The sequence below is a fragment of the Lepus europaeus genome, chromosome 5 (genome assembly GCF_033115175.1).
Source record: "Lepus europaeus isolate LE1 chromosome 5, mLepTim1.pri, whole genome shotgun sequence".
Taxonomy (NCBI): Eukaryota; Metazoa; Chordata; class Mammalia; order Lagomorpha; family Leporidae; genus Lepus; species Lepus europaeus.
In genome coordinates, this window is record NC_084831.1 from 114,070,384 (window position 1) to 114,097,457 (window position 27,074).

Genomic DNA, 27,074 nt, shown 5'->3' on the forward strand with positions numbered 1-27,074 from the left:
GATTTGCCAGGACACTTAATAGGAACAGGCTGTGATTTTTTTTTTTTTTTGCACCCATAGCTTTCTGAGTCATGGGTGGCTGGGTCCTCCTGCCCTCCTGGAAGGTTTCTCCAGGTCCAGCCATGCCATTCATTTACTTTCAATGAGGGAGGTGTTACAGTTGAATCCCAGGGGACGTTCAGGAACATTTAGTTACCCTTAGCTTGGTTGACAGGTAGGGAAACTAACCCCCATGAGGTTGAGAAGTTGTTTGCAGCTACAGAGCTAGTTAAGGGTAGAGCAGGATTGCAGGTCTCCTGTAGGAGCATAAAACTGCAGCTTGCTCCCTGTCTGTAGGGCATTCCTTCCCTAATTTTTTTTTAAGAAAAAAAAAAAAAAAAAAGCAAATAGTAAAAAAACCAGGAAGTTATCATTGAAACTAATAAAAATGTCTAAAGAGGATGAAAAAATCAGTTTGAGAACTTTGGTATGGAGGAAATAACCTGACACTAACTGTTTTAATTATAGTTGTTGCATTGGGCTTATCAGTGTGGGAAGAGGGAGCATTTGAGCCTTACAGGGAAGTGGGATATGGACAAGATGACCCTCTTCCTGAGTCTGCCTGTTCCGGCCTGCAGCCTAGTAACTGCTTGTGTGATCCCAACAGCTGTCACTAGATGGTTTGGACTTGGTAAGAGACCTGGTTCTAGAACCTGCCTTGCCACCAGCTAGTGGAGAGATGTCCACTAGGAGGCCATTTAACCCCCCTTGCGTTCCCTCCTGATGAGTGGATATAACAACCTCTCCTCTGCCCATTCTGAGAAGAAAAGTGTCTGGTGGTTGGAAGCATTGTACTGAATCCAGACACCATAATTTCAAATTATAGCTCCCTGACAGTTGACAGGTCATTTATTCTTTGTCTTCTGATCTGTAGAATGGGTACAAGAAAATTAACTACTAGAGGAATTGTGGAGATTGAATTAGTTGATCTGTGTAAAGTGCTTAGGACAGTACCTGATATTTAGTCAGTGCTACATGTCAGCTGCTATTGTTACTACTATTCTTTAGAATAATATTTAAAGGGTGAGATGAGATTTCTGTAAACATATTCTTGTATTATTCTACCACTTAATATAGTACTGTGCAGATAAAGGGTTCTTATGAGACGATTGTAAACCAAATTATTCTGATATCCAGCTTGTGCCTGGGCCTTGCTGATTTTGATGCCCAGGGTGAGCAGGCCCAGAGCCTCTGATTTGCGCAGTTTCTTTTTATCATGGTGTGGGTATAAGAAATTTGTGGATGAACTGTCATCAGAAGTAGTCATATTAATAGCCTGCAAGAAAGAGTTCATGAATTTCAGTTTTGATTTTTGTTGTTTGAGTAGATTTCTTTACAATTAGTCTTTCTCTTATTAGGACTCTTGATATGCATTTTGGTGTTGGAGATTCCAGCTGTAAAAGCCAAATAATTGAGATGCTGTAGTTATCCAGCGAGTGAGTGGAGCATGTGGGTACACTCCTCCATTCCTGGCTGAAGTCAGTGGTGCTGCCTTCTACTACAGTTTTGCTTCTGAGCAGTGTGTGTTTGGAAGAGGCTCAGGTAGAAGGTGCTCTTTCTCTCTGTCTCTCAAAGGGACTGGGGGAATCCAGGATTTGAGAATTTTTGTTTTTTATTAGTGTAGAAAGCTAAATTCTCACTTTCTTTACTTTGGTCTTGCCTCTTCTGTTTTCTTTTCATGATTTACTCTCCATCTTTATGTAAGACCCTGGGAGATTATGTTTTATTCACTTACCTACTTATATGTATTATTTTCTCCTTTTTTCTCCCTGGGTTCTAATATAATGTAGTGCCTGTATCCTAATAGAGTCTCCCTTTTTTTCTGGATTCTGATACAGTACCTACTAGCCTCTCAATGTTGGTTGAATGAACATTGTTGATGTTTCGGCTTACTTCTTGAAGTGACCTGATTTAAACCTCATCTGTAGTTATAAATAATTTATTCCTATCATGAAGACTTAGTGTCTACCCAGATGTTTTTAAACATTTATTGATGAATCCTTTTGTTACTTTTCTGAAATCTCCAGATCCCAAAAGGTCATGGCTTGCTATGGATGGTACAGCTTTAGTTTTCTTACTATCATTGGAAAATAGAGATGTAATAGCTGGAGATACTGAAGCACAGGAAACTAAGAGCATCATACAAGACCACAAAAACAGTTGTTATGGGAAGAGGCTTTTGGGAATATCTTCTGTGCTCTCTGGTGCTAAAAGCCAAAAGATGAAAAAAGCATTTAAAGGGAAGCCAGGTCAGGTTGGATGTGAGAGTATATGTTGACTTGGGATAGATCACTCTTCTGTGGTGACTGAGGGTTACAGTTAGTGACTTGTCACTAATGTGCATTTGTTTTTATCTTTAGCGTTGCAGTGTCGGGATGGCTATGAGCCCTGTGTGAATGAAGGAATTTGTGTTACATACCACAATGGCACAGGATACTGCAAGTAAGTTTTTCTGTTCATATATTTTCTTTTTCCATAGTGGGACACTGGACAAGATTTGGTTCTACTCCTCTGCTTTTTTTTTTTTTTTAAGGTTTTATTTATTTTTTTGAGAGATAGAGATACAGACAGTGAGAGAGGGAGAGAGAGAGAGAGATCTTCCATCCGCTGGTTCACTCCCCAAATGGCTGCAACATCCAGAGCTGGGCTGATCTGAAGCCAGGAGCCAAGGGCTTTTTCTGGGTCTTCCATGAGAGTGCAGGGCCCCAAGTCCTTAGGCCATCTTCTGCTGCTATCTCAGGCCATAGCAGAGAGCCGGATCGGAAGAGGAGCAGCTGGGACTAGAACTGGCACCTATAGTGGATACAGGCTCTACAGGTGGAGGATTAACCTACTATGCCATGGTGCTGGTCCTTATTTCTCTACTTTTAGTACTTCTGTGAAATGTCACTGGATCTCAAACTCTTCTGATGCAGTTTTTGTATGAGTCTATATATATGAAGGCATGGAAGGATATGGATGTCAGATAAGTTAACAAGAACTTTTTGCTATCTTACTGTTACCTTTTTATTATAGAAAACACTTTATAGTGAGTGGCATTTGGTATATATTGAGTACATTTGTTCCGTTTTTCAATTTTTAAGGCATACCCTTAGAAACTTCCCCTCAACATGTGAGCTGTGATCTTGTTTTTAAGTTAAACCGAATAGGTATTAAATTTAATTCTGCCCAGTATTAGTGGGTATTTTATGAAACTTCTTTCCCTAGTGTAAAAAATCCAATTCTGAAGTTATGGGAGAGGAAGATGTAAACACAAGTGTAGGATGAGGTAGGAAGTGGAGCTGTGAGTGCACATTGCTATGTTGGGTTAAAAGAATAAGGATGAGAGATGGGGACTGAGAAGCACAGGCTAGTTCATGGCCCAGGAGGTTCTTTCTTTCCAGTCATCTAGATGAGTAAGAATTCTTGTTTATTTGGGGAGGCTGTAAGATAATTTTATGTATAGCCTCTCCAGGCTTCTTATAGACCATTTTTTTCTTCTACCTCAATTGAAAAGTTTTGGTAATAACATTTAACCATGGTTTTTATTTCATGCAAAATGGGAAAAGAAGATTTGGCCTCTCTAGTACTGTTTTATTTATCTTCCTTTTCTTTGTTTTTATGGGGTATAGTTTTATCTTTGCTTTGTTGGAGGTACTTACCTGAATAGCACTTTATGTGAATTTGCCCAATATTTCTTTGTTTCTCCTCTGGATGTTTGATTGAACACCATAAATTTAACATTTTTTTTTTCCAATCAAGTCCATTTTGACACCAGAATTTAAGTTCTCTAAGGTCATAAGCAACATTTTTTTCCAAGTCGGAAACAATTTTCTTCACCAAAGTGAAAATATTTTAAGCTATGATGACAGTCAAGCTTAACAAAAGGCTGTTTGGATTGGAATAAAGATAACATTGGAAATGAAAGATTTTATGTAACTGATTATGGGCTGCCCACTTAGTTTTCCCAGCTGGAAAAAAATGCACATTTTCCTCTAAGAGTGGAAATTTAGTTGGAGATAATAAGGGGGAAAACTTAATACCTGAGAAATTGGCCAGTGCAATCTTGTTTAGTCTTTTTGTGGCATCTGGTACTTTCTTTCTTTTTTTTTTTTTTTTTTTATTTTTGACAGGCAGAGTGGACAGTGAGAGAGAGACAGAGAGAAAGGTCTTCCTTTTGCCGTTGGTTCACCCTCCAATGGCCGCCGCGGTAGCATGCTGCGGCCGGCGCACCGTGCTGTTCCGATGACAGGAGCCAGGTGCTTCTCCTGGTCTCCCATGGGGTGCAGGACCCAAGGATTTGGGCCATCCTCCACTGCACTCCCTGGCCACAGCAGAGAGCTGGCCTGGAAGAGGGGCAACCGGGACAGGATCGGTGCCCCGACCGGGACTAGAACCCGGTGTGCCGGCGCCGCAAGGCGGAGGATTAGCCTGTTGAGCCACGGCGCCGGCCATCTGGTACTTTCTTTATTCTATTGTTCAGCTCTCCTGTGGTGGTTAACCCCTTACATTATGATCACTTGTTGATGTGTTTGTTTCTCCCACTAGTCTTTTGAGATCCTAGTCTTAATGCATTTTTGTGTAGCTAATACCTAGTACAGTAGCTGATATATAGTATAGTATAATAGCTGTGAAACAATATGTTTCTTAAACTAAAAGATACTTAATAAATACCATAATTTGCATGTCTCATCTGTTTATCTTAAATAATAAGAAACTGGCTATCCTTTGAGAATTAAAAAAAATTAAGTTGATATATACTAATTTATGGGATATAGTATTGTAATTCAATACATGTAAACAATGTGTAATGATCAAATTAGTATTTTTAGCTCCTGAAATATTATCATTTCTTTGTATTGGGAACCTTCAAAATAACCTCCTGTAGTTATTTTGAAATGTGTAATAATTGTTGTAGACTATAGTTACCCAACTGTGCTATAAACATTAGAACTGCTTCCTTCCTGTTAATTACTCCTTGGAGAATTTTGTGTCATATAGCACCTAGCATAGTGTCATATCCTACAGAGAGGCAAATTAGGTCTCTCCAAAGATAATTTAGCTTGTTATAATACAAGCGTTGGCCTGTATATGTGGTTTGACATGCTGAGGTGCCCCGTCTCTGAGCACTTGCCAGGAGATGACCCTGAGTGTAACTTTTAGAAGGAAGCAGATTTGTGTGTTCTGTTCTCAAACTCTTGCTTAGATTGGGCAGATGAGGTCACCCTCAGTTTCTAGAAGAAACACTGCTTAAGGACAGAGAAATCACTTTGTGGTTAATGAAGGTGGAGCTGTTGCCTACATTGTCTCTGGATGCCTTGTTGTTGATAGGATGGAATGCTTATGGATGTAGTTCTTGGGGCAGGGAGAGGAGGTCCCCAAGATGCCTTCCAACCATGTTTCTTTGAGAAAGGGAGGGTTAGAAAAAGACTGATGAGGCGACCCTTTTGGGAGACCAGCGTGAAACACAGAAATTGTAAAAAGAAAGTGTTTCCTTACCTCAGCAGAAGTAATATTAGCATCTTTAGGAGTGGCAGAGTCAACGTAAATGGGCATGGGTAAAGCAAAAAACAGTACCAGAGAGGCCAAGTCAGTCATTCCTGTGTGCTGTGCCAGAGTCCACAGAGGTTTGGAGCAAAATTCTAAGCAAAAATAACATTTATTTAGCAGGCCTCTCAGTATGTCTTCACCAACTTTGCTTTTATCCCTGGGGAAAGAAGATAATTTTGCTTGTTCAGTAAATATTTTCACAAAATAGTAAATAAACATTGAAACACTTAGAAGGTATATAAAAAATCATATCAGGCATGTAGTGCATGTGCTTAACTTTTTATTTGGGAGATTGTCTAGTGGATTAAGCAAAGAAAGTAGAAGCCAAATTCCTTTCATGGTGGGTGGGAATTGGTGGAGAATGTTTTAGAGGAGAAGGTGTCTGACTGTTTCAAGGAGTGTAATGCTACTGATTCAGCTAAAATATAATGATTGTTTATAGAAAACTCTGATCACATTGACAGATGAGGATAAGTACTTTCAAAGATTAGTCTTGTACACAGCTCAACTTTTTTTTTTTTTCCCCTCACTCTTAGGAGCTTATGTACCCTATTGGTCTGTGATTAGATTTTGATGCCAGATGAGGAGAACCTGTGTAATCTTGCATAAAACTCAATTATTGCTGCTAAATAGTTGCTGTCAGATCTTAATAAGGCTCTTTTACTACAGGGAGAAGACATTTTAGTCTCTCCCTTGTCCTAGTGCGAGGTGTAAATATATAATTAAGCTTGGATGTGATCAATCACTTTGAAGCTGTTTGCTCCATGTTTTCAAATATAGACCATTGCAAATCCCAGTTTGATTCAAAATCATGGCCAACTCAAGTCACTGAGATGCTGGTGTAGGAGAGGTTTTGATCTGTATTCTCTACAAGATGTACATTTTAGGAATATAAGTGTCATGGTTATTTAAAGTTCTAATCTGCCACTTCATATCATTTATGTTGTCTGTGGCCATGTTTCTGTCAGCTGGTCTTTCTCTAACCATGATTAGAGTTTCTGTTTATAGTACATGAACAGTATTTTTTAATTACTTACTGGATATTGTGGGTGATGCATTTTAAAGCTTATCTTCCATTAAAGCAGGTTGAGTGTTATCCTGGCAGACCACCTTGATCCTGAGTAGAGGCTTGATTTTAGGCTTAGTTGAGGTCAGTCTACTTCTGTTTTGCCCTTAGTGCAGTGATACAAATATATCCTAGTCCTGGGATATGGACTTTATTCCCAAGGTGTGCTGCTTCACAGAGTTTAGTGGAGAGTATAAAGAATTTATTACACTCTGGGTAGTTTATCAAACCCTTCTAATTTGGCAGGACTTAAATTCTAAGTCTCCTAGCATCAGGAGCATTCTGCTCAGTCTTCGCAGCCTTCTTCCTCTTCTTCCCTTTTCCTGGGTTCCTGAATCTCCTCCTCTTTGTGCAGTCAGGAATCATATAAGGATTTGAGCAGAATGGAATGCAGCTTTGAGACCACCCTCTTTTTCAGAATTTCTGCTCCATCAGTCCAGCTGCTTTGGCAGCTCCTTTGGCAGCTCCTTTGGCTCCTCAGCCCAGCACACCTTCTATTTTCTGCTCCCACTCCATTGCTCTTATGCTGCCTGGACAGCGAGTGCCTTCAGGAGAATGCAGGGTAAATGTGGGTTTCCTTCCCTTTTGTTGGTGCTTATATCCCTTCTAATTCTGCCTGCTTTTAGTTAGTTTCTAGTGCCTTTAATGTTTTGTCCAGTGTTTATAATAGCTTTGAGCAAGAATGTTGGTCTGATATAAAATATTCTGCCTCATTTTTTATTGATAAAAGTAAGAAGTCTAAGAGGGACTTTGAAAATCTCCTGCCCACCACTTCATGCACTGTTTGTGAAACAGCAGAATGTCACCATGTGTTACATGGGCGCCTGTGGATGGATGCATGCTCTTGACAATCCCGACTGTTTGCCAATATATCTGTCTGAAAACTAACAGGAGCTTTAAAAAGTTTGGGAAAATGGAATTATAAGATATTCATGCATAGTTTTTTTCATAATATGCATTTTCCACAAACTTTTTCACGACCCCTTTTATGCTTAGATTTCATTTTTTGGCCCCAAAATGAACTTATCTTTTAATTCTGTTTTCCACAGGTTTTTTGAAGTGTATATATATACTTTAAAGTGAATCACTATAATGTAAAATGTATACAACTTCTTGTCACATTTTATCTAAAACTTGTCTGCTGGTTATAATAGATGTTAACAACCTGCGAGTTTCCTCGCCATGACTAGGGAGTAATTTTGGTGGTCCTGGCTTCCTAAGTCCATCCCAGGACACTCGAGCCAGTAGATTGGAGTGGTTTCTATCTCTGTCCTTGCCTCTCCAAAAGAACCAAAAGACAGAAAAGCAAAACTACTCAAGTTTAAAAAATGAAACAAAGAAAACTGGAGCCATTGCCTTCTTTGTCCTCTTGATTATGAATTTCTGTACAGTGAATAGACAAGTAGAGACCCTCAGAATCTCAGAAACTACTTGTTGTGGAGGATGCACCATTGTTTGTGTTGTGGTGGTACCCATCCAGAAAGATACTTTCCAAAGTTACGGATGACTCAGCATTTCCCCCTTTCATCACCTTCTCAGTGCATTGAATGATGTACAGGGGGAATGTCAGATAAAAGAAGTACACAGGGAAAAATAACTTTTAAATCAGCTTTTCTGTTTCCTCTACTTAGACTGATTTTGTCAGCCTGGTTCCTCCTAGTGTAGTGTACTATTTAGCAGAACATCATATGTATAGTTTTCTGGAAGATGGTTAGTGAAACATGACCACTGTTTCATAGGTCTTTTTAAAAAATATGTATTTATTTGAAAGGCAGAGAGAAAAGATGAGAGGGAGAGAAACAGAAGGAGGGAAGGAGAGAGAGGAAGAGAGATTTACTCCTCAGATGACTGCAATAGCCATTCTGGGCCTCTTCCATAGTTTTTTCTTTTTTTAAGATTTATTTATTTATTTGAAAGGCAGAGTTACAGAAAGGCAGAGAGAGAGAGAGAGAGAGAGAGGTCTTCATCTGCTGGTTCACTCCCTAAATGGCTGCAACGGCCGGAGCTATGCCAATCTGAAACCAGAAGCCAGGAGCTTCTTCCAGGTCTCCCATGCATGTACAGGAGCCCAAGTACTTGGGCTGTCTTCTGCTATCCTAGGCCATAGCAGAGAGCTGGATTGATAGTGGAGCAACCAGGACTCGAACTGATACCCATATGGTATGCTAGCACTGCAGGCTGCGGCTTTACCCACTGTGCCACAGCACTGGCCCCAAGTTCTTTTGTTTTTTACATAAAGTGAAGAATGCTGTATTTTGGCTCATTGAATACTGCCCACAGGGTGATCTTTTTTAAAATGCAATGCTTAAGGATTTATTAATTCAAGATTTATTTATTGCATGCTACCTATGCATATATACCCCATGTAACAGATAACTCAGGTGTATGGTAGTAGTTGCAGTTATTGTTTTTATCTTTCACGCGATTTTGGGAAGTCCTAAAATAATTAACAATTCATTAACCTGGGCTATTTGAAGAAGTTTAAAGTGAGTCTGACTAGATCTTGAAAAGTTAGGTACATAACTGACTGGGGTGTAATCTTTAATGTAGATACCATCATTGAAAAGTGCAGCTGGGGCTATGATTAGGGGAGTAAAGCACCTGCCTCAGGCATGCAATTTAAGTGGAGAGGGTCTTAAAAAATAGTCAAGATCAATAATATATATTTTTTAGTATCTGAAAGGCAAAATGAGAGACTGGGGAGAGATCATCCATCTGCTGGTTCACTCCCCAAATGGCTGCAACAGTCAGGGCTGGGCCAGACCAAAACCAGGAGCCTGGAGCTTCTTCTGGGTCTTCCATGTGGGTGCAAGAGCCAAAGCTCGGGCCATCTTCTGCTGCTTTCTCAAGTGCATTAATAGGGAGCTGATATAATAATATGTTGATGTAATAGTTCAAAAGTCAGAATTAACTAAAATATGAAAAATATTAATTTTAAAGAGAAGATCAGTATTACTGATTTTTTCTTTTGCCTCAGAGCCCACTGTGGTTTAGCCTGGCACTGGTGAGTGAATTAAGGCACCTGGTGACACGGAGAGAATATGTTTTTGTGCCAGAAAGACTTGAGTTTGATTCCTAATTCCTGACTGTTAGCAGTCAGATATTTGGCAAATTAAAGACTAATGCTAGCTGACACTGATTGAACACTTCTTACATGTACCACTGTCCTCAGTTTAAACTCTTCACATGCATTATTTTAGTATCTATAAGAGGTAGGTGGTATTAATGGGCCCTTCTTAAAAGGAAGTGTGGAACATTTGAAAGTATTTGATAGGTGAATTTTAAAGCAAATTGACTTTCATTTTACTTTTTTTTAAGATTTATTTATTTGAAAGGTGGAGTTGCAGAGAGGGAGAGGCAGAGGCGCACACACACACACAGACACACACAGATCTTCCATCTGCAGGTTCACTCCCCAAATGTCTGTAATGTGCAGGGCTGAGCTAGGCTGACCAGGAGCTTCGTCTGGGTCTCCCATATGGGTGCAGGGTCCTAAGCACTTGAGTCATCCTCTGCTGCTTTGCCAGGCCCATTAGCAGGGAGTGGTATCATAAGCGGAGCAGCTGGACTTGAACTGGTACTCATATGGGATGTTGGCATTATAGGCAGCGGCTCAGCCTTCTACTGCTATCCCTCAGTACCAGGCTCTTCATTTTTAGTCTGAAAGGCAAAGAGACAGAGACAAAGAGGGAGAGATCTGCCATCCACTGAATCATACCCCAAATGCGCACAACTGTAAGGTCTAGGCGAATCCAAAATCAGTAGTAGGAATTCAATCTGGATCTCCCTCTTGAGTGGCAGGGACCCAAATACTTGAGCTGTCATTGCTGTCTCCTAGGGTGTACATTAGCAGGAAGCTAGATTGGAAGCAGAGGAGCCAGGACTCAAACCAGGAACTCTTATATAGGATGCAGGCATCTTAACTGCTGTGCCAAATGCAGTGCCTGAAAGGTGACTTTTTAGATCAGAAATATTAAAACTCTGCTTTATATAATTTCTGGTTTTGAAGTAGAAACAGTAGCATTTGGTAGGCCTGGGTACGTCACATAGTACTGGAACTTTGCACATGAATGTTTGTGGATCAGGCTTGGCTAATGCTGCATTTCTGAGATATGACCTTTGAGCTACAAGTTCAGTGCAATTACTATAGAATAAATATAAAAGGACATTGAAGATGGAAGAGAGGGTGTTCTATGAAAGTGTTCTTCAGTAGAGAAAACTGAATTGAAAAACTTGATTCTTCCTCCTTTTCTGGTAGACGATGAACAAGTCCAATCAGATTGTATGCAGCTTGAAATCAGGTAATATCCAGTGAGTTCAGATAAATGTTACTGCTAGCCCAGAAGTCACAAGTTGTTAAAGATAACCCCTTCAGTTTGCATAGTGAGTTACAGAGGTTGATGTGTATGCCCCTGTAAAGTCTTTCCTTGCCTAGGACTTCAGATCTGGCCCTTGAACAGTGTCATTCCTAAGTAATTCTTATTGTTAATATGTCCTCTAACAAATATAGTATGGGTCCCTGCAGGGTTTCATAAAATAGTTCTTGAATACCAGCTCCTTATCAACACATAGCAGTGTAATTCCCATGCTCTCTCTACTCATCTTTATGCTTTAGGTAGGAACCTTTATATTTCAGCGTTTGGGAGAGAAGTAGAAGAAAGCAGTTCTTGGACTCTGCCTGCATCCTTTGCCCATCCTGGGTAACTGCCAATAAATTAAATCTATCAATTTTGGCTTGCAAACTTGGCATGAATAATAGATACAAATTTAGCTACGCTTCTTTCAACACAGCCTCCAGGTTAACCATAATCCTGTGTGAAGTTTCTTTCTTACTGTTTAATTGTGGCTTGTCAGCACCATTAATTTCATGTAAGAGTTCTCCCCCCCCCCCCTTTTCCTTGTGCCTTAGTGGAATGAAAACCATTTCTCTCTCAGGACCTGAAGAAGCTTAAGTCCTTCATTTTATCTTTATCTGCCATTAATGAAGGCTAGCAAAGAAGTAGGGAATATTAGAATGTGATAAAAATATAACTCTCTTAAACTTTCTAAGCACTGTTTTTGTTAAGCTGTCATAAATGTGTAGATGTGATAGGGTTTTTTTATTGGGCCTTCTTCTCAATGCCCAGTAGCCAGGAATTTTGTAACTAGAAATGTAGTTTAGTGTCTCTTCTACCTTCACAGTTTTGTGTGTATGTGCACACATGTGACTATATTATGTATTTACTTATTCAAAATTTTATATACGTTTACTTGAGAAGCAGAGGGACAGAGATGCAGACAGACAGTGAGCTCTCATCAGCTAGCTCACTGCCCAAATGCTCACAGTAGCCAGAGCTGAGCCAGGCTGAAGCCAAGGAGCCAGAAACTCAATCCAGATCTCCCACATGGATGACAGGGATCCAGTTACTTGAACCATCACATATCGCTTCACGGTTCTGCATTAGCAGGAAGCTGGCATCAGGATTCAGAGCCAGGGACTGAACTCAGGTACTCTGATGTCTCAGGTGGTGTCTTAACTGCTGCGCTAAGCACCTGCCCTGTATTATGTATTTTGTTTCCATATTTGTTCTGGTTGTATTTTACCTTACATTCTGATGTAAGGTAACCTAAAACTTCTCCTGGGTTTCCCCAAATTTTCCAGATCCTGTTTATTCACTGTTAATAATCGCCACTAGCACTTAGTCTTATGTGTCCAAAAACATCATGCTGATTCTTAGACTGATGCCATCCCCTTCTGTTCTTAATGTACTTACTCTCTATTTAGGATGCTCCTCTCCTGCATTGATTTTTATGACAAAGGCGTTCTGAAAGAAAAATGAAAGCAAAGACTTAAGAAAAGTGTATTTAACTGACAGATGGTATTTTTCAAGGAACACATTGAACTGGAACATTCTATCCAGTTTTTTGCTGCATATAAATATGAGGAAAAGGCAGGTATTAATGAGAAAATAATTGAGTAGAATTTCTTAAGAATGGTGACATTTAGGATTTTGCTATAAGTTTATACTATCTATAATCCTGTGTCCTGAACACTACAGTTGGGTAGACTGAAGCACCATAGAATTCTCCCTGTTCAGGGGGCAAGTGTTTAGTGCAGCAGTGAATGTGCAGACTGAGACACCTGTGTAGCATACCTGAGTGGCTGGCTTCAATTCCTCGGTCTGCTCCTGATGTCAGTTTCCTGCTGATGTGCACTGAAGGAGGCAGCAGGTGATGGTGATGGCTCAGGTAGTTGAGTCTCTATCACCTGTATAGGAGACCTAGACTGAATTTCTGCCTCCTTGCTTCAGCTGCAGTTTTAGCTGTTGCAAGTGAAGAGTGAGTCAGTGAATGAATGGAGGCACTTTTTTTAAAGGTTTATTTATTTATTTGAAAATCAGAGTTACACAGAAAGAGAAGGAAAGGCAGAGAGAGAGAGAGAGAGAGAGAGAGAGAGGTCTTCATCTGCTGGTTCACTCCCTAATTGGCTGCAATAGTTGGAGCTGCGGTGATCTGAAGCCAGGAGCCAGGAGTTCCTTCTGGGTCTTCCATGCAGGTGCAGGGCCCCAAGCACTTGGGCCATCTTCTACTGCTTTCCCAGACCATAGCAGAGAGCTGGATCAGAAGTGGATCAGGCCGGCGCCGTGGCTCAACAGGCTAATCCTCCGCCTAGCGGCGCCAGCACCCCGGGCTCTCCTCCCGGCGGGCGCCGGATTCTGTCCCGGTTGCTCCTCTTCCAGGCCAGCTCTCTGCTGTGGCCCGGGAGTGCAGTGGAGGAAGGCCCAAGTGCTTGGGTCCTGCACCCCATGGGAGACCAGGAGAAGCACCTGGCTCCTGCCTTCAGATCAGCGTGGTGCGCCTGCCGCAGTGGCCATTGGAGGGTGAACCAATGGCAAAGGAAGACCTTTCTCTCTGTCTCTTTCTCTCACTGTCCACTCTGCCTGTCAAAAAAAAAAAAAAAAAAAAAAAGTGGATCAGCTGGGACTTGAACTGGTACCCATATGGGATGCCAGCACTGAAGGCGGTGGCTTTACCTGCTACGCCACAGCACCGGCCCCTTGGAGGCACTTTCTGTGTGTCCGTCTTTCTGTCAAATAAATAATAATTAATTCTCCATGCTCAAACAAAAATTTAATTTTCACTAATTTCACACTAATATTTGTTGAGCAGGCTACTATGTTTGATATCTGTGTGGTTGTTGTGAATAGACAGAGAAGCCTAAGAAGCCTGTGTTACCTGACTGGACAGAAGACTTTAAAAGCATTTTTGATGCACGGTTGTAAATCTTCAAATATTAATGGTGCCTTAGGTGGTAGATAGGTAGGAGATGGGTAGAGGTGGAGTATGGAGGAGTGTAGAAGTGTGTATTATTTCCTGGAGTTGTCATTACCTGTTTCTACATAATTTTTTCCTACTGAACACATTCTCAAAATTTTTCTCATGTTGATTGCTCTCTTTTGTCTATATTTCAGTTTGTGTGAGAATTTACTAAGCCAGTATGTGGATTAACGCAATTTTAAAGGGATAGCTAAGAGATTGAAAGCAATCATTCCTTGAGTTTATGTTAGTCAAATGTTTGGAGATGGAATGCCTAGACTGAGGAGTCAAGGGGTGAGGGCCAGGCAACAGGAAGGGAGGGCAGCTGGGAGCAATTACCTTCCCTCCCCCAGACCTTTTTGGCTTTGAATATTGATTTTTGTGGTGCTGCCAGGCACAGCAGCCAGGTAGGCTTATGGCCATATTTTGCAAGGGAACTCAGAATCCATGAATCTCTAAGGCAAGAAAAAGAATGAGCTAGGATAGGGAGTGATTTAAACACACACACAACCAGAGAACAAAATTGATTCTCATATACTGCATAGTTCAGTCTCTTAGCTGAGAATTCAGGTATCTCAATCTCAAATCTCTCTCATCCAGCATACCACTGGCAAGATCCTGTTCATTTCAGGGACCCAGAGTAAGTAAGCATCTGTTTGCCAAGTCCTTGGTTACCCCAAATTAGCGCATGTCCTTTACTGCTTGTTTCCTCTGATTATATACTACATATCCAAACCCTCAATTATCCAGAATAAACTAGGACTGCCTATTCTGTGTGGAAAGCATTTGACAGTGGTTATGATTCTGTTGCCTAGACCATGGTGGCTGCTTAGTCATTTAACTGTCTGTCCCTTTAAGATTTTGAAATGCTCATTCTGTTGTGTAAGCCCAGACGCAGCTCCTTGAGGAGTTGTTTCACTGGGCAACTTGCCCCTTCTGAAACCTCAGTCATCCCAAAAAGTACCTCAGGAACCTCCTTGACTTCAATTTTTCTGTCTTGATTCTATTTGTATATAATGTTTATGGGGTCTAACTCTGTCTCATATAGTTGAAACTCATGGTCTTCAACTTCCGGGTCGTTCATAAAAAATGGACAGAACTTGATTACTAATGAAAAGGTGACTCATTTCCTTCCAGGCAGAGGCTGACACTGAATATCGGAGTTCATAATTAGTCTCCACAGAAGCAAACTGATTATGGGACATCAGTTGTTCTTTGCTAAATTGTGTAAGAATTAATGATAGCATCATGAGCTGGGGAAGTAAGATAGACACATATGCTGTGTTGAGAGAATACATAAAAATGAGAGCTACATGATTTGACTTACTGGCTAATTCCCTGTGACTTTAGATTTAGTGCTGCTTTTTGCAGAACCTTGCCCTGCACATACACCCAAGTCATCTGTAGTCTCTAGTGTTTTATGAGCAGGTAACATTTCCTAAAGAGACTGGAATCTCTACCAGTGTTCCATGCTGAAGAAAACAAGCTCCTTGTTGGCCAGTGGTTTGGTGGAAGATGAGGGGGAGGCCCTTGTGTCCCATTTGGACTCAGGATTTCTTTTCATTCTCCTTATCTCATTTAAATATATTGTTCTTTCTCCTTTGCTAGTTCTTTGCCTCCTTACGCTTTCTGAAAACATGAGTTGTGCAGTGATTTCATTTACATAAGCTTGTATTGAACTGTCTGTGGCCTTAGAAGGGTGATAGGTGGGTGCTAAGAGGGACATAAAAGAAGGGATATGAACACCATTCTTATCCCAGGGAGCTTCAGCTTGGTGTTGTGCAGTTGCCAAGACATATACAACCACTGACCCCAAACATTAGCATCAGCAAGCATCTTACATCCTCGAGTGGTGTTGCTGAGGAAGTACGAAAGCCAAGCTTGTAGTCATTACACTTAGAGGGCTGAAGGGACGTTAGAGACTACCGCTCCCACTTGTCTTGTTTGATCTGTGAGGAGCCTGGGGCTTAGTGCAGCTAAGTGAGTTACCCTTATTACATCACTGATTGGAATGTAGACTGGAGCTAAGACCTATTTCTCCAGACCCCATTAGGCAATCTGAAGATTCAGTGCTATTTCTTTTCATTCATTATACCAGGCCTTAAAGAACTGATGTGGGTGAACATATACACTGGCATAAAAGCAGAATTAGAAAGCAAAGAATTCAGGGCTCTGGTGAGGCAATCTGAAAGACTTAGAATTTAAACTCTAGCTGTATAGTCTTATTTTTTGGATGTTCCTTGAAGCCAAACAATGTGGAAGTTCTTTTTAGTTCTTCATAAAAGAGACCTGTAGTAATATCCAAGGGGCCGTGGAACATGCCTAAATAGAATCATACAATTTTAGAGTTTAAGTGGGTATTGAAGATCATTGGTCTAGCATATTTTCTTTTTAACTATTTATTTATTTATTTGATAGCGTTATATATATATAGAGAGAGGTAGAGACAGAGATCTTTCATCTGCTGGTTCACTTCCCAAATGGCTGCACTGGGTGGAGCTGAGTCCATCTGAAGCCAGGAGCTTCATGTGGAACTTCCAGTTGTGTGCAGGGTCCCAAGCACTTGGGTCATCTTCTGTTGCTTTCCGAGGCATATTAGAAGGGAGATGGATTGGAGGTGGAGCAGCCAGGATTCGAACTGGCACCCATATGGGATACAGGCAGCTTTACCCACTATGCTACAATGCTGACCCCCTTGCATCTTGGTGTTTTTTTTTTTTTTTTTTTGACAGGTAGAGTGGACAGTGAGAGAGAGAGACAGAGAGAAAGATATTCCTTTTGCCGTTGGTTCACCCTCCAATGGCTGCCGCGGCCGGCGCACTGCAGCCGGCGCACCGCGCTGATCCGAAGGCAGGAGCCAGGTGCTTCTCCTGGTCTCCCATGGGGTGCAGGGCCCAAGCACTTGGGCCTTCCTCCACTGCACTCCCGGGCCACAGCAGAGAACTGGCCTGGAAGAGGGGCAACTGGGACAGAATCCGGCGCCCCGACCGGGAGTAGAACCCGGTGTGCCGGTGCTGCAGGCGGAGGATTAGCCTAGTGAGCCACGGTGCCGGCCCTGTATGGGGTTTTAAAGCAAAATGGTGCAGGAGAATGTAGTCAGATCAGGCATGGCTTTGCCCTGATTCAGTGCAGTCAGTGAAGTGCCTCCCCAGAATTATCATGGAAACCTGGGTTATAATTTGTACTACAGTTTCTGCTCTAATACTGTGTTTTGTTTAGACTTGAGGGGTTTTATTTGGAGTTTCAGCTTGGTTGCCAAGTTCAGATCCAGCCTGGACCACATGGGGTTTTATAGTGTCTATTGTGCTTGCTACCTGCATCCATCAGTGTTGGGATAAATGTGGTGTATTCTTAGAACATATTTAACTTTGCTCTGAGTAATCTTGATGTTTGTTTGATACTCAGTCTTTATAGTGTGGAAAAGCAGCATAACATCTAAGATTTTTTTTTTTGTTCCCTCTCCCCCAAACCAGTTTTCTCCCCCTTTACTATGGTCCCACTATTTACTATGGAAATAGTGGTTTTTGTTTTGAGTTACCGCATTAGGATTAGACACTATAACTTTTTCCCACATGTTCACTGTTTTTATCATCTTTGGTCTTCATTATGCAGAGGTATGGCAAGTGATAATATTAATCATTTGGATTGCCTTTCTGAAATGAAACATGGTTTATAAGAACTGCTCCTCAAGTGGCCTGACATCTAGTTAACAAAAAAAGGTACCTGGCTTGAAAGTAAGCATTTTTGCTTACATATACTTAAACCTTTTCACCCTCCAAACAGAGGTCTGCAGACTTTTTCTTAAAGGGCCAGATAGTATATTCAGCTTTGCCAGTTAAGGCAAATTGAGGATCCTGTGTATGTACTTATATACCCATTTGAAATGTCACCATTTAAGAAATACAAAAGCCAGTTTTAGCCATTCAGATGGCAGTACCAAAACAGGTGGCAACCGATGTTGCCAGCCCACCTCAGAGCTTGTGGGACGCTCAGCGCTTCCTGTCCTCCCAAGGCATGGCTACAGCCTGGAAGAACCGTTTTTTGTGGTTAATTTTTTTTTAATACACAAAAGAAATCCTTGAAGTAAATGCTGTTGAAGTAGAGATAAAGAATTCTGATTCCTCCTGTGTCAGTTTTAGTTTATACCATTTTCTAGTTGAGATCTATACTGAAAGCCAGGGCCAAAACTGAGGCCATGTTAAATTAATGAGCAGCATTAATAAAATAAATGAAAACATCACATTTTTTCTTTGGCAATAACTGTTCTCACTGCCATAAAAGTAATAAATGTTGTTAGTTGTAAATGTCATGTAGGTTTTCTTTTGTGTAGGACAGTTTTTTGGTTGACTCTTGCGAGGGTGATGATTTTAATAGTTATGTTTGTTCTCAAAAGCTTATAATCTAGAAGAAAACAGATGAATCAGCATTGTTGCTGGTGAAAGTGCATATTTCCAAGCTTAGGCCACTGGTGTTCTGAGCCTCTTATACGTACACCACTAGCATTAACCATAAGATGAAAATTTATGGGTTTTGCTGTTGTATTTGTTGTTGTAAGAATACAAGACTACATAACATAATTATAGCATGTCTTTTAAAAAAGAAACAATCTGTGTGGCATCTAGGCGTGTGTCATCTATACTTTTTCATTAGACTCACTATTTAGCTCTGCCAAGTTTTACTGTGGCCTCTAGAGGCGTAGACTTTATTTATTTATTTTTTAAGATTTATTTATTTACTTGAAAGAGTTACAGAGAGAGAAGGAGAGGCAGAGAGAGAAAGAGAGTCTTCCATCTGCTGGTTTACTCCCCAATTGGTCGCAATGGGTGGAGCTGTGCCAATCTGAAGTCAGGAGCCAGGAGCTTCTCCTGGGTCTCCCATGTGGGTGCAGGGGCCCAAGGACTTGGGCCATATTTTACTGCTTTCCCAGGCCATAGCAGAGAGCTGGATCAGAAAGTGGCACAGCTGGGATTCGAACTGGCGCCCATGTGGGATAATGGCACTGCAGGTGTTGGCTTTACCCATTATGCCACAGTGCTGGCCCCTGCATAGACTTTAATTTCATGCATCAAACCAAGTAGCAGGTGAAGGAATTTCCAAAGGGGAGGGATACTTTATTTTCAATATAAACTAGTTGGAATATATACTAATATTGTAGGAAACTTTTCTACTCAGTTCAACCCATATTCAGAAGCATTAGGAATATCAGAAACTAGCCCAAGAGTTACTTTTTGAATGCTGTCTCAGTGTTTTCTCAGCCTTTTTACCATTGACATATTTTGCCCCAAAGGAGTCTTTTTAAGCTTTTTCTTCCCACCTTGTACTCACTGCCTGCAGTACAATGTTAGTTCCATAAATATACTGTATATACGTTTATCTGTTGTGGCCCTTTGAATAACCACAAACCATTGTAATTTCTACAGTTTTTTTTTTTTTTTGATCCCCAAGAACCAGTCTTTCTCCCTTTTGGACCATGTTCCTATCTTTTAAGGAAAGTAGTGATTCTCCCCCACCCCATTATAGCTGCTGTTTTTATTACCTATGGTTCTAATTAAGGACATTTGAAACATTTTAATATTTTAGGATATTCTGAGTTTATATTTTTCCAATTAAGCATTAACAAGCTTTACGTACCCCCACGTGTATTCTGTTTTGGAGAATGATATATTCAGAATCTATAAAAAATTTCTTTAGATATGAAGAAATGCAGACTTTTGTTTTTGAAGATTTATTTGAAAGAGTGATAGAGGGAGGGACAAATACCTTTTATCCACTGGTTCACTTTTCAAATGGCTGCAATGCTGGAACTGGGTCAAGTTGAAGCCAGGGGCCTGTAACTCCATCCAGGTTTCCCACAAGTGTGGCAGGGGCCATCTTCTGCTGCCTTCCCAGGTGCATTAGCAGCAGGGAGTTAGATCTGAAGCTAAGCAGCCTGCACTTGAGCCGGTGATCTGATACAGGCTTAATCCTCTGGGCCACCACGTCAGTCCCAAGAAATGCGGAGTTTTCTCCAGCCAGCCTCCACGGTTTGGTTTAATATGATTTGGGCACAATTATTTTTGAACTAGGAATCCTTTCAGACCAAGCCGTAAGCTTTTGTTTCAGACAGTTTTTGGACTTCAGAACTTTGAAGCCACTTACTTTGGGGAATAGAAAACAGACTCCTGCAATCAGTTTTCTTCCTGGAAATGTTCAATTTTCATTGTCAGTGTCTAGAAACATGCTGTTGAGGCCACTGTATAGGATGTTCCATCATTCAGGAATCCAGGTGCCTGGTGGTTCATGTGGTTGATGTCTAATCAAAGACTAATGAAGGAGCAATAAAAATGCAAGAGAGAACTAAGACTGTGTGTGTTAGTTAACTTCATATTTTTGGAGAGGGGAATAGGATTAAATAATCTACTTCATATAGGTTTGGTCCACTTTAAATGACTTAGGGATGATGGAGGGATAAGAAATATTCGCTGTATCAGGAATCTTGAATCTTAATTAGTTTTGAAAAAGCCTTTGGGTAAACAGCTCAACCTAATTAAAGTGTCTTTAAGGTATAAAGATTCCATGGAATCTTGCATTTTACCATTTGGCCTCTGTTAGGAATATGAGCACTGAATAATTAAATGCCTTCTGTATGCCAGTGATTGTGTTAGGTGTTGGGAATATGATAATGAACAATTCTTAGTTTATTGAGGAAAACAAATAATTGTCATAAAGGCTAAGGAGTGATAAGATATGTCTGAGTTATGGGAAAACACAATACGGTTGATAGAGCTATTTCTAAAAGGAAATAACATTTAAGCTGGAGCCTGAAGGAATTTTAGGGCTCAGCATTGAGAAGAGGGTGGGGAAAAGTGTTTTGGGCTGAGTGAACAGCATGTACAAAGGTCTGAAGGTGAGACGTGGTGCATAATAGCTAGTATCTGAAAGACGCTCAGTCTGGCCAAGAATGCAGTACATAACGGAGAGATTACATACAGGAGAGATGATTTGGAAACAAATTCAGTCTTATTTGAATGCAGTGCAAAATGTCAAAATCAAAGAATTCAAGAATCATTTTAATACATACTCGTGCTTTTATCGTAATAGCACCTAAAGGTGGACAATATATTATTTCGTACTTTAGAGAGTGATTTATAAGGATTGCAGACTTCTTGCAATAACTCTGCAGCCCATAGCTTGAGAGCAATTCACTGGTTTTTGTCTTACTACTGTGAAGGGTGCTTTCTGTAAATGTATGTGTATAGGGTATGTTTGTCATGCTTTCATCACCAGTAGGTACTTTCTCAAGCTCCAGTACTGTGCATTATGCTAAGGTATGAATTATGTGCTGGAAGACAGAGAGACCACCTTCTGTTACAGCAGCAACATGAGTCTTTCAACACTGTTTGTGTGCCCCTGCCCAGCCTTTCACGTGGTGATTGAAGAGACCAGGCACTCAGCTCAGCTTTTGAATTCTGATAAATGAGCCTGGACTGTAAACTGGAAGATAAGGGCGTTTACAAACTTCTTATGTAAATAAAGCATGGTTTCCCATTGCAGTGGTTCCTGATTTCACAGCCTCCCATGAAGATGAATGATGCTGTGAATTAACAGCTTGAAAGCCTGTACTACCTCAGCTCCTTTTTGGATCAGATTTATTATAATCAGTGTGCATTTATTGCTTTATTCAGATGAGGGTGGAAAAACCTGAACACAAGCAAACCAAGTGGGGTGGAGTTTCAGAAAATAATTCCCAGCCTCACAATTCCCTGCAAAGTTCTTTTCCTGTGGGAAACTTTTAATTTGGAAGCATTCAACCTAATGTGGGAACCAAGATTAACATTTTCTGAAACACTTCTGTAAGAAAACCAGGAATGTTCTGTCCAGGAAACTGGATTTACATAGTAGGAAAATGGGCTACTCTGCCTGTAGTATTGATAGACTTTGTGTATTAGTTGTGATAAAAGTAGTGTGTGTGAAGGGGGAGAAACTTTTTTCATTTACATCAAACTAGCAGGCCCCTAAAAAATAGGTTTTACCACAAACGGCCCAGCGCTGGCCCCTATACTCTATACATGAGTACTGTGTTGTTTGTTTTTTTAATTCCTTTTGTTTTTTCTTCTTGCTGAGTAAGCTGTAATGTTTCTGTTTTTTCTTCCTTTCTTTTTTTGGGAGGGGGTGTGGTGAGAGTGGGAGTGGGAATGCCAAGAAGAAGTCAACATGACAGAGCTGCTTCCTTTTTCTTACCCACTACTAGGAAGTTAACTGGAAGTCTTTGTGCTTAAAAAAAAAAAAAAGTAATGAACATAACCCAGTTTGTTACCTTTACACAGAGTTGCAGAATTAAAAAGTTGACAGTGTGATGAGACATCAGAGTGCAGGTGCTGGGAGGAGGCCTGCCATGAGATCAGACCAGTTGGCTGGCCTCCTGAACGCCCTCTCCCAGGAGTCCAGACTTGGTTCTGTAGGCTCTGGGGCATCTTAGCAGTTTGTAGCCAGAGCCCTGGGAATTGGATGTTCTATAGGAACTTTCACTGGTTGCAGCTAGCCTTGACTGTTAGCAATTATTTTTATCTCCTTTAACAGGGGGAACACAGGAGGGAGACAGGAAACTAAGCTGGCATTATGGTTACAGGAAAGAGCAGACTGATTTTGAGGCCTTTTCAAACTGCAGACCTTTGTGACTGACCGATGCTTAATTTGGTTTCTGGGTTTTGTTAGTGTTCCCCCTGCCCTTACCTCATTTACCTTAACGACAGCTCCCCCTCCAGAGCTCAGCTAGGGCAGGCTGCCACTGCGGATTGGGGGGCCGAGAGGCCCAGAGCAAGAAGAAAGTGGGTTGAAAGCAGAGTTCTGTTTAAAGAATTTTCTGCTGGAAACTAGCCCAGAGGGAGTAAAGAGGAGCTTTAATGAGGAGCAGCTGCGGTGCCGACGCAACCCACATGAGACATTTTTTTCCCCTCCTTTCCACATTCTGTATAGTTTTTTAAAAATCATGATTTTGAAATAGCTGTTTTGTAAAGCACGCCTCTCTTTTTCTTCTTGCATGTGGTGGGGTTTTGCTTTGTTGGTTCTTTTTTTTTTTTAATGACCAAATTCTCGCTTATAAAAAACTAAAGACAAGAGCTGCAGCAAAGAGCCCATTGCAATTTGGACTCACCCTGCTGATACAGAACACTGAGTGGAGAAGACGGGGAGGGAACACTGGCTTTTATTTGGAAGGGGAGCTTATTTCCTGCTCGGACGTCAGTCATCTTGGAGCTGCCACAAGCTGCTGCACTGTTCTGAGCTTTTCTCTAGATGAGTGGCTATTCATTCTGGAAACTTGAAAGGACGAATTTTTCTGTCCTGTATTACTAGGGAGACGGGTTCTGAACTGCAGCCATCGCCAGATAGATTGGAGTTGCCATTCAACCCCAGGCTTTGTTGAAATCTGTAAAGTGGCTACATGTAAACTCATCCAGCCTGCCGGGGATATGTGAGCTTTGGGGTCTGGTTTTCATCTGTGTTAGTGGGGAGGGGGGGACTGAATGGGCATCCGTTCAAATGGAATGTTTTCTGGTTCCATTAGGAAGAACCCCTTGTTTTTCTCTCTGATCTTCTACCTTCTCTCCCCTTCACCCCACTCCCCTTGTGTGTCTGAACAGTAACAATGAAAAAGTGGCAGAAATGGCAGGTTTTTAAAGAAGAAGTCATGAATACATCTCTGTGTGCTTGATAAGTGTTCAGATAGTTTTTGGAATTATTTTACAGAGAAAAGTCCCCCCAAACTTCCCTGTATTCACTACCTCATCTGGAAACTGTGTTCTTCCAGAGTTCCAAAGCTAGTGAAGAAAGATGTACTAGAAGGAAGTCACTGCAAGAGCTCCTGAATAACTGATAAATTCCCCCACAGGAGGTGGTGTTCCTGTAGTTTTCGGAATGAAAGGCAGCTGTTGGGTTTATTCGGCTAGTTTTTGTATACGCCCTTTGTTCAAGAGGTGGACTATTGTCCAAACTTTGTACTGCATAACTTCATAGAATTATAGATTCCTGAGGTATTTGGATTTTATGTAGTCATATTTTCAGCCTCAAACCTAACTTAATCTTGTTTCTGGGTAGAGTCTCATTTCCCATTCAGACTGACAGGGTATATGGTGTCCTTATGTCCAGCCAAACAGGGATCTCCCAAGTTTAGAGCCCTGCTGCTTTAGGGAATGGAGCCCTTTATTTCTGGTTGTCTCATCCATTGTTCTTTCTTCTCATGTCTGAAATTCTTAGGGATGTGAAGGATAATCTTGTACCTCAGGATGTCTCTTAGGGTTGACCTGGCCTGTGTTCATCCAGGCAGGCAGAGTTTTAGAAGGGGATTTTCTAGCAGGTTGGGAGTGACAGAGGCTTGCTTAGGAACCTGGATACCTGCATCGATCAGAGTTTGTGTTAAAAAGGAAACAGCTAACATGAATTATAACTGTTACAGGAATTCAGTTAGCAGATATGTCAGAACATGATAATAAATTATAACTTAAAGTGTCTACCTAAAAGTTGCTTTAAGTTGTGAGTAGAAACCTTAGAAAAATTAAGAATTAAAGTTTCATGGGAAAAAGTTCTTTCCCAAATGTTTAGTTTCAAGTATTGGCAGGACATATTAGGGTAGATAGGTGGCTTTTAGAAAACTGAATGTTTGCAGCTGGAATGGTGTATTTGGAGTCATTTACATAAAGGTAGTTGTTTAAAACCAAGTTAAATCAGACAACAGCAATGATAACAAATGCATACGAGAGAAAAGAGCAGTGCAGCTCAGACTTAAATTTCAAGGTGGCTGTGATTGGTGGGGATGAAAGAAAAAAGTAATCAGCAATCTAGACTAAAGTTTTATTACGTTTTGAGATAGATGAAGTGGCCGGCACCGCGGCTCAATAGGTTAATCCTCCACCTGCGGCACCGGCACACCAGGTTCTAGTCCCCGTCCGGGCGCCAGATTCTGTCCCGGTTGCCCCTCTTCCAGGCCAGCTCTCTGCTGTGGCCAGGGAGTGCAGTGGAGGATGGCCCAAGTGCTTGGGCCCTGCACCCCATGGGAGACCAGGAGGAAGTTCCTGGCTCCCAGCTTTGAATCAGCGCGGTGCAGCGGCCATTGGAGGGTGAACCAGCTGTAAAGGAAGACCTTTCTCTCTGTCTCTGTCTCTCTCTCTCTCTCTCTCTCTCACTCTCACTGTCCACTCTGCCTGTCAAAAAAAAAAAAAAAAAAAAGAGAGAGATAGATGAAGTTATAGAAGCCAAGAGCAAAAAGATTAAAATGGTAGAGGGAGTGGTCTACAATACCATCTGTAGAAGAGAGAATTTCTGTATCATGAAATCTCAGGTGAGACAACTGCACTTGAGATGAGAGGGTCATTTCTGTTAGAACATAGTTCCTAGACAATAATTAGAATGAAAGTTTTCTTGCAAAGGGACAAATAAGAAGTAGAAGGAAGACAAATATTTGTGAAATCAGGCTATAGTCACAGAAGCTTTGGTTGCAAAGGAAGAATTGGTGAAAAAATGTCGGTTTAAAAGAGACTTGTGGGGCCAGCGCTGTGGCGCCGGCATCCCATATGGGTACCAGTTCTAGTCCCGGCTGCTCCACTTCTGATCCAGCTCTCTGCTATGGCCTGGGATAGCAGTAGAAGATGGCCCAAGTCCTTGGGCCCCAACACCCGCGTGTGAGACCTGGAGGAAGCTCCTGGCTCCCGGCTCTGAATCAGCACAGCTCCGACCGTTGCGGTCAATTGGAAAACCTCTCTCTCTCTCTCTCTCTCTCTCTCTGCCTCTCTTCTCTCTCTGTGTTAATCTTTTTTTTTTTTAAAGAAAAAAAGGAGACTTATATAAGTTTTAAGATAAAACTAAAGAATTATACTTATCTCCAGCCCTCTGGAACATTTTTAAAAAATCATGTCTTTATTATACCAATAATGGGAGGAGGATATGTTTTTATATACAGACTTTAGGAGAATGAGTCTGTTCATGTCATATCTAAGTATTATTTCACTTAGAATACAACCCTAACTCCTTTACAGTGGCCTCATGGCTGCAATGACCTGCCTCCTGGTGTACACCTCTCATCTGTCTACATCCTGCCCCCTTAGCAACTCCCATTGGTATAGGTCTCCAGGTCTTCCTCTGCGTTTGCTGTTTGCTCTTCCTGGAACAGTTTGCTCACTTGCCTCATTCAAATCTTGACTAAACATCACTTCCTCAGGGAAGCCTTCTCTGAATTCCCTATTTAAAACTGAAAGACCTGTCTTTACACACTCTATGCCTCAATTCCCAACTTCACCCATTCCTGTTTTATTTTTCTTCATAACACTTAACTCTATCCAACATATTACATTTTTTTACTTGTTAATCCGCAAGTGGAGAGATGTTCTTAGTACTCAAAAAAAAAAAAAAAAAAAAAAATGCCTGGCATATAATAGGTCCTTACAGAACATTTGCTGCATAAATAAGTGAATAGTGTGAGTTTAATATTCTTTGTGGAAACCAATAGAAGAGTCTTCATCATTGACATCATTAGTAATACGTATATTGGGTGCTATTTAGAGAGTTAGGATTCATGGTTTCCTGGAGTTGGCAAACTTTTCCTATGAAGTGCAAAGGGTGAATATTTCTGTAGGCTATATGGTCTCAGTGCATCTGCTCAATCTCCTTATAGTGCAAAAGCAGCCATGGACAATCTATACATGAGTGAGCATGACTGTGACCCAAAAAGGCTATTTATGGACACTGAAATTTGAATTTTGCATAATTTTCAAATGTCACAAAATAGCCTTTTGATTTTTTCCAGCCACTTAAAAATATAAAAACCATTATTAATTCACAGGCCATAAAAAAAAAAAAAACTAATTGGACCTGCTATACTTTGTGAATCTCTAACTTTTTTTTCTTTTAACTTTTTTTTAATTTAGCAGGTAGACACACAATACTCATACAAACACACACACACACACATCCACACATCCACACATCCACACATCAGGGGTGGTAGTGAGAAAGAGAGATTTCCCATGCTCTGGTTCACTTCCCAAATGCCCACAACACCTGGCCAGGCCCAAAGCCACAAACTCAATCCAGGTCTTCAACATGGGTTACAAGGGCCAAATACTTGAGCCGTCACCTGCTGCCTCTCAAGTTGCACATTATTAGGAAACTGAAA

At 41.1% G+C, this 27,074-nt stretch overlaps 1 protein-coding gene across 1 annotated transcript in view; it reads left to right on the plus strand.

The window, feature by feature from the left end:
* NOTCH2 (notch receptor 2) overlaps nt 1-27,074 on the plus strand; it is a 169,524-nt gene that overhangs the window by 44,259 nt on the left and 98,191 nt on the right. The window contains exon 2 of the mRNA XM_062192096.1: nt 2,400-2,481. Within this exon, the coding sequence (XP_062048080.1) occupies nt 2,400-2,481 (82 nt within the window). The remainder of the gene's footprint in view (nt 1-2,399; nt 2,482-27,074) is intronic.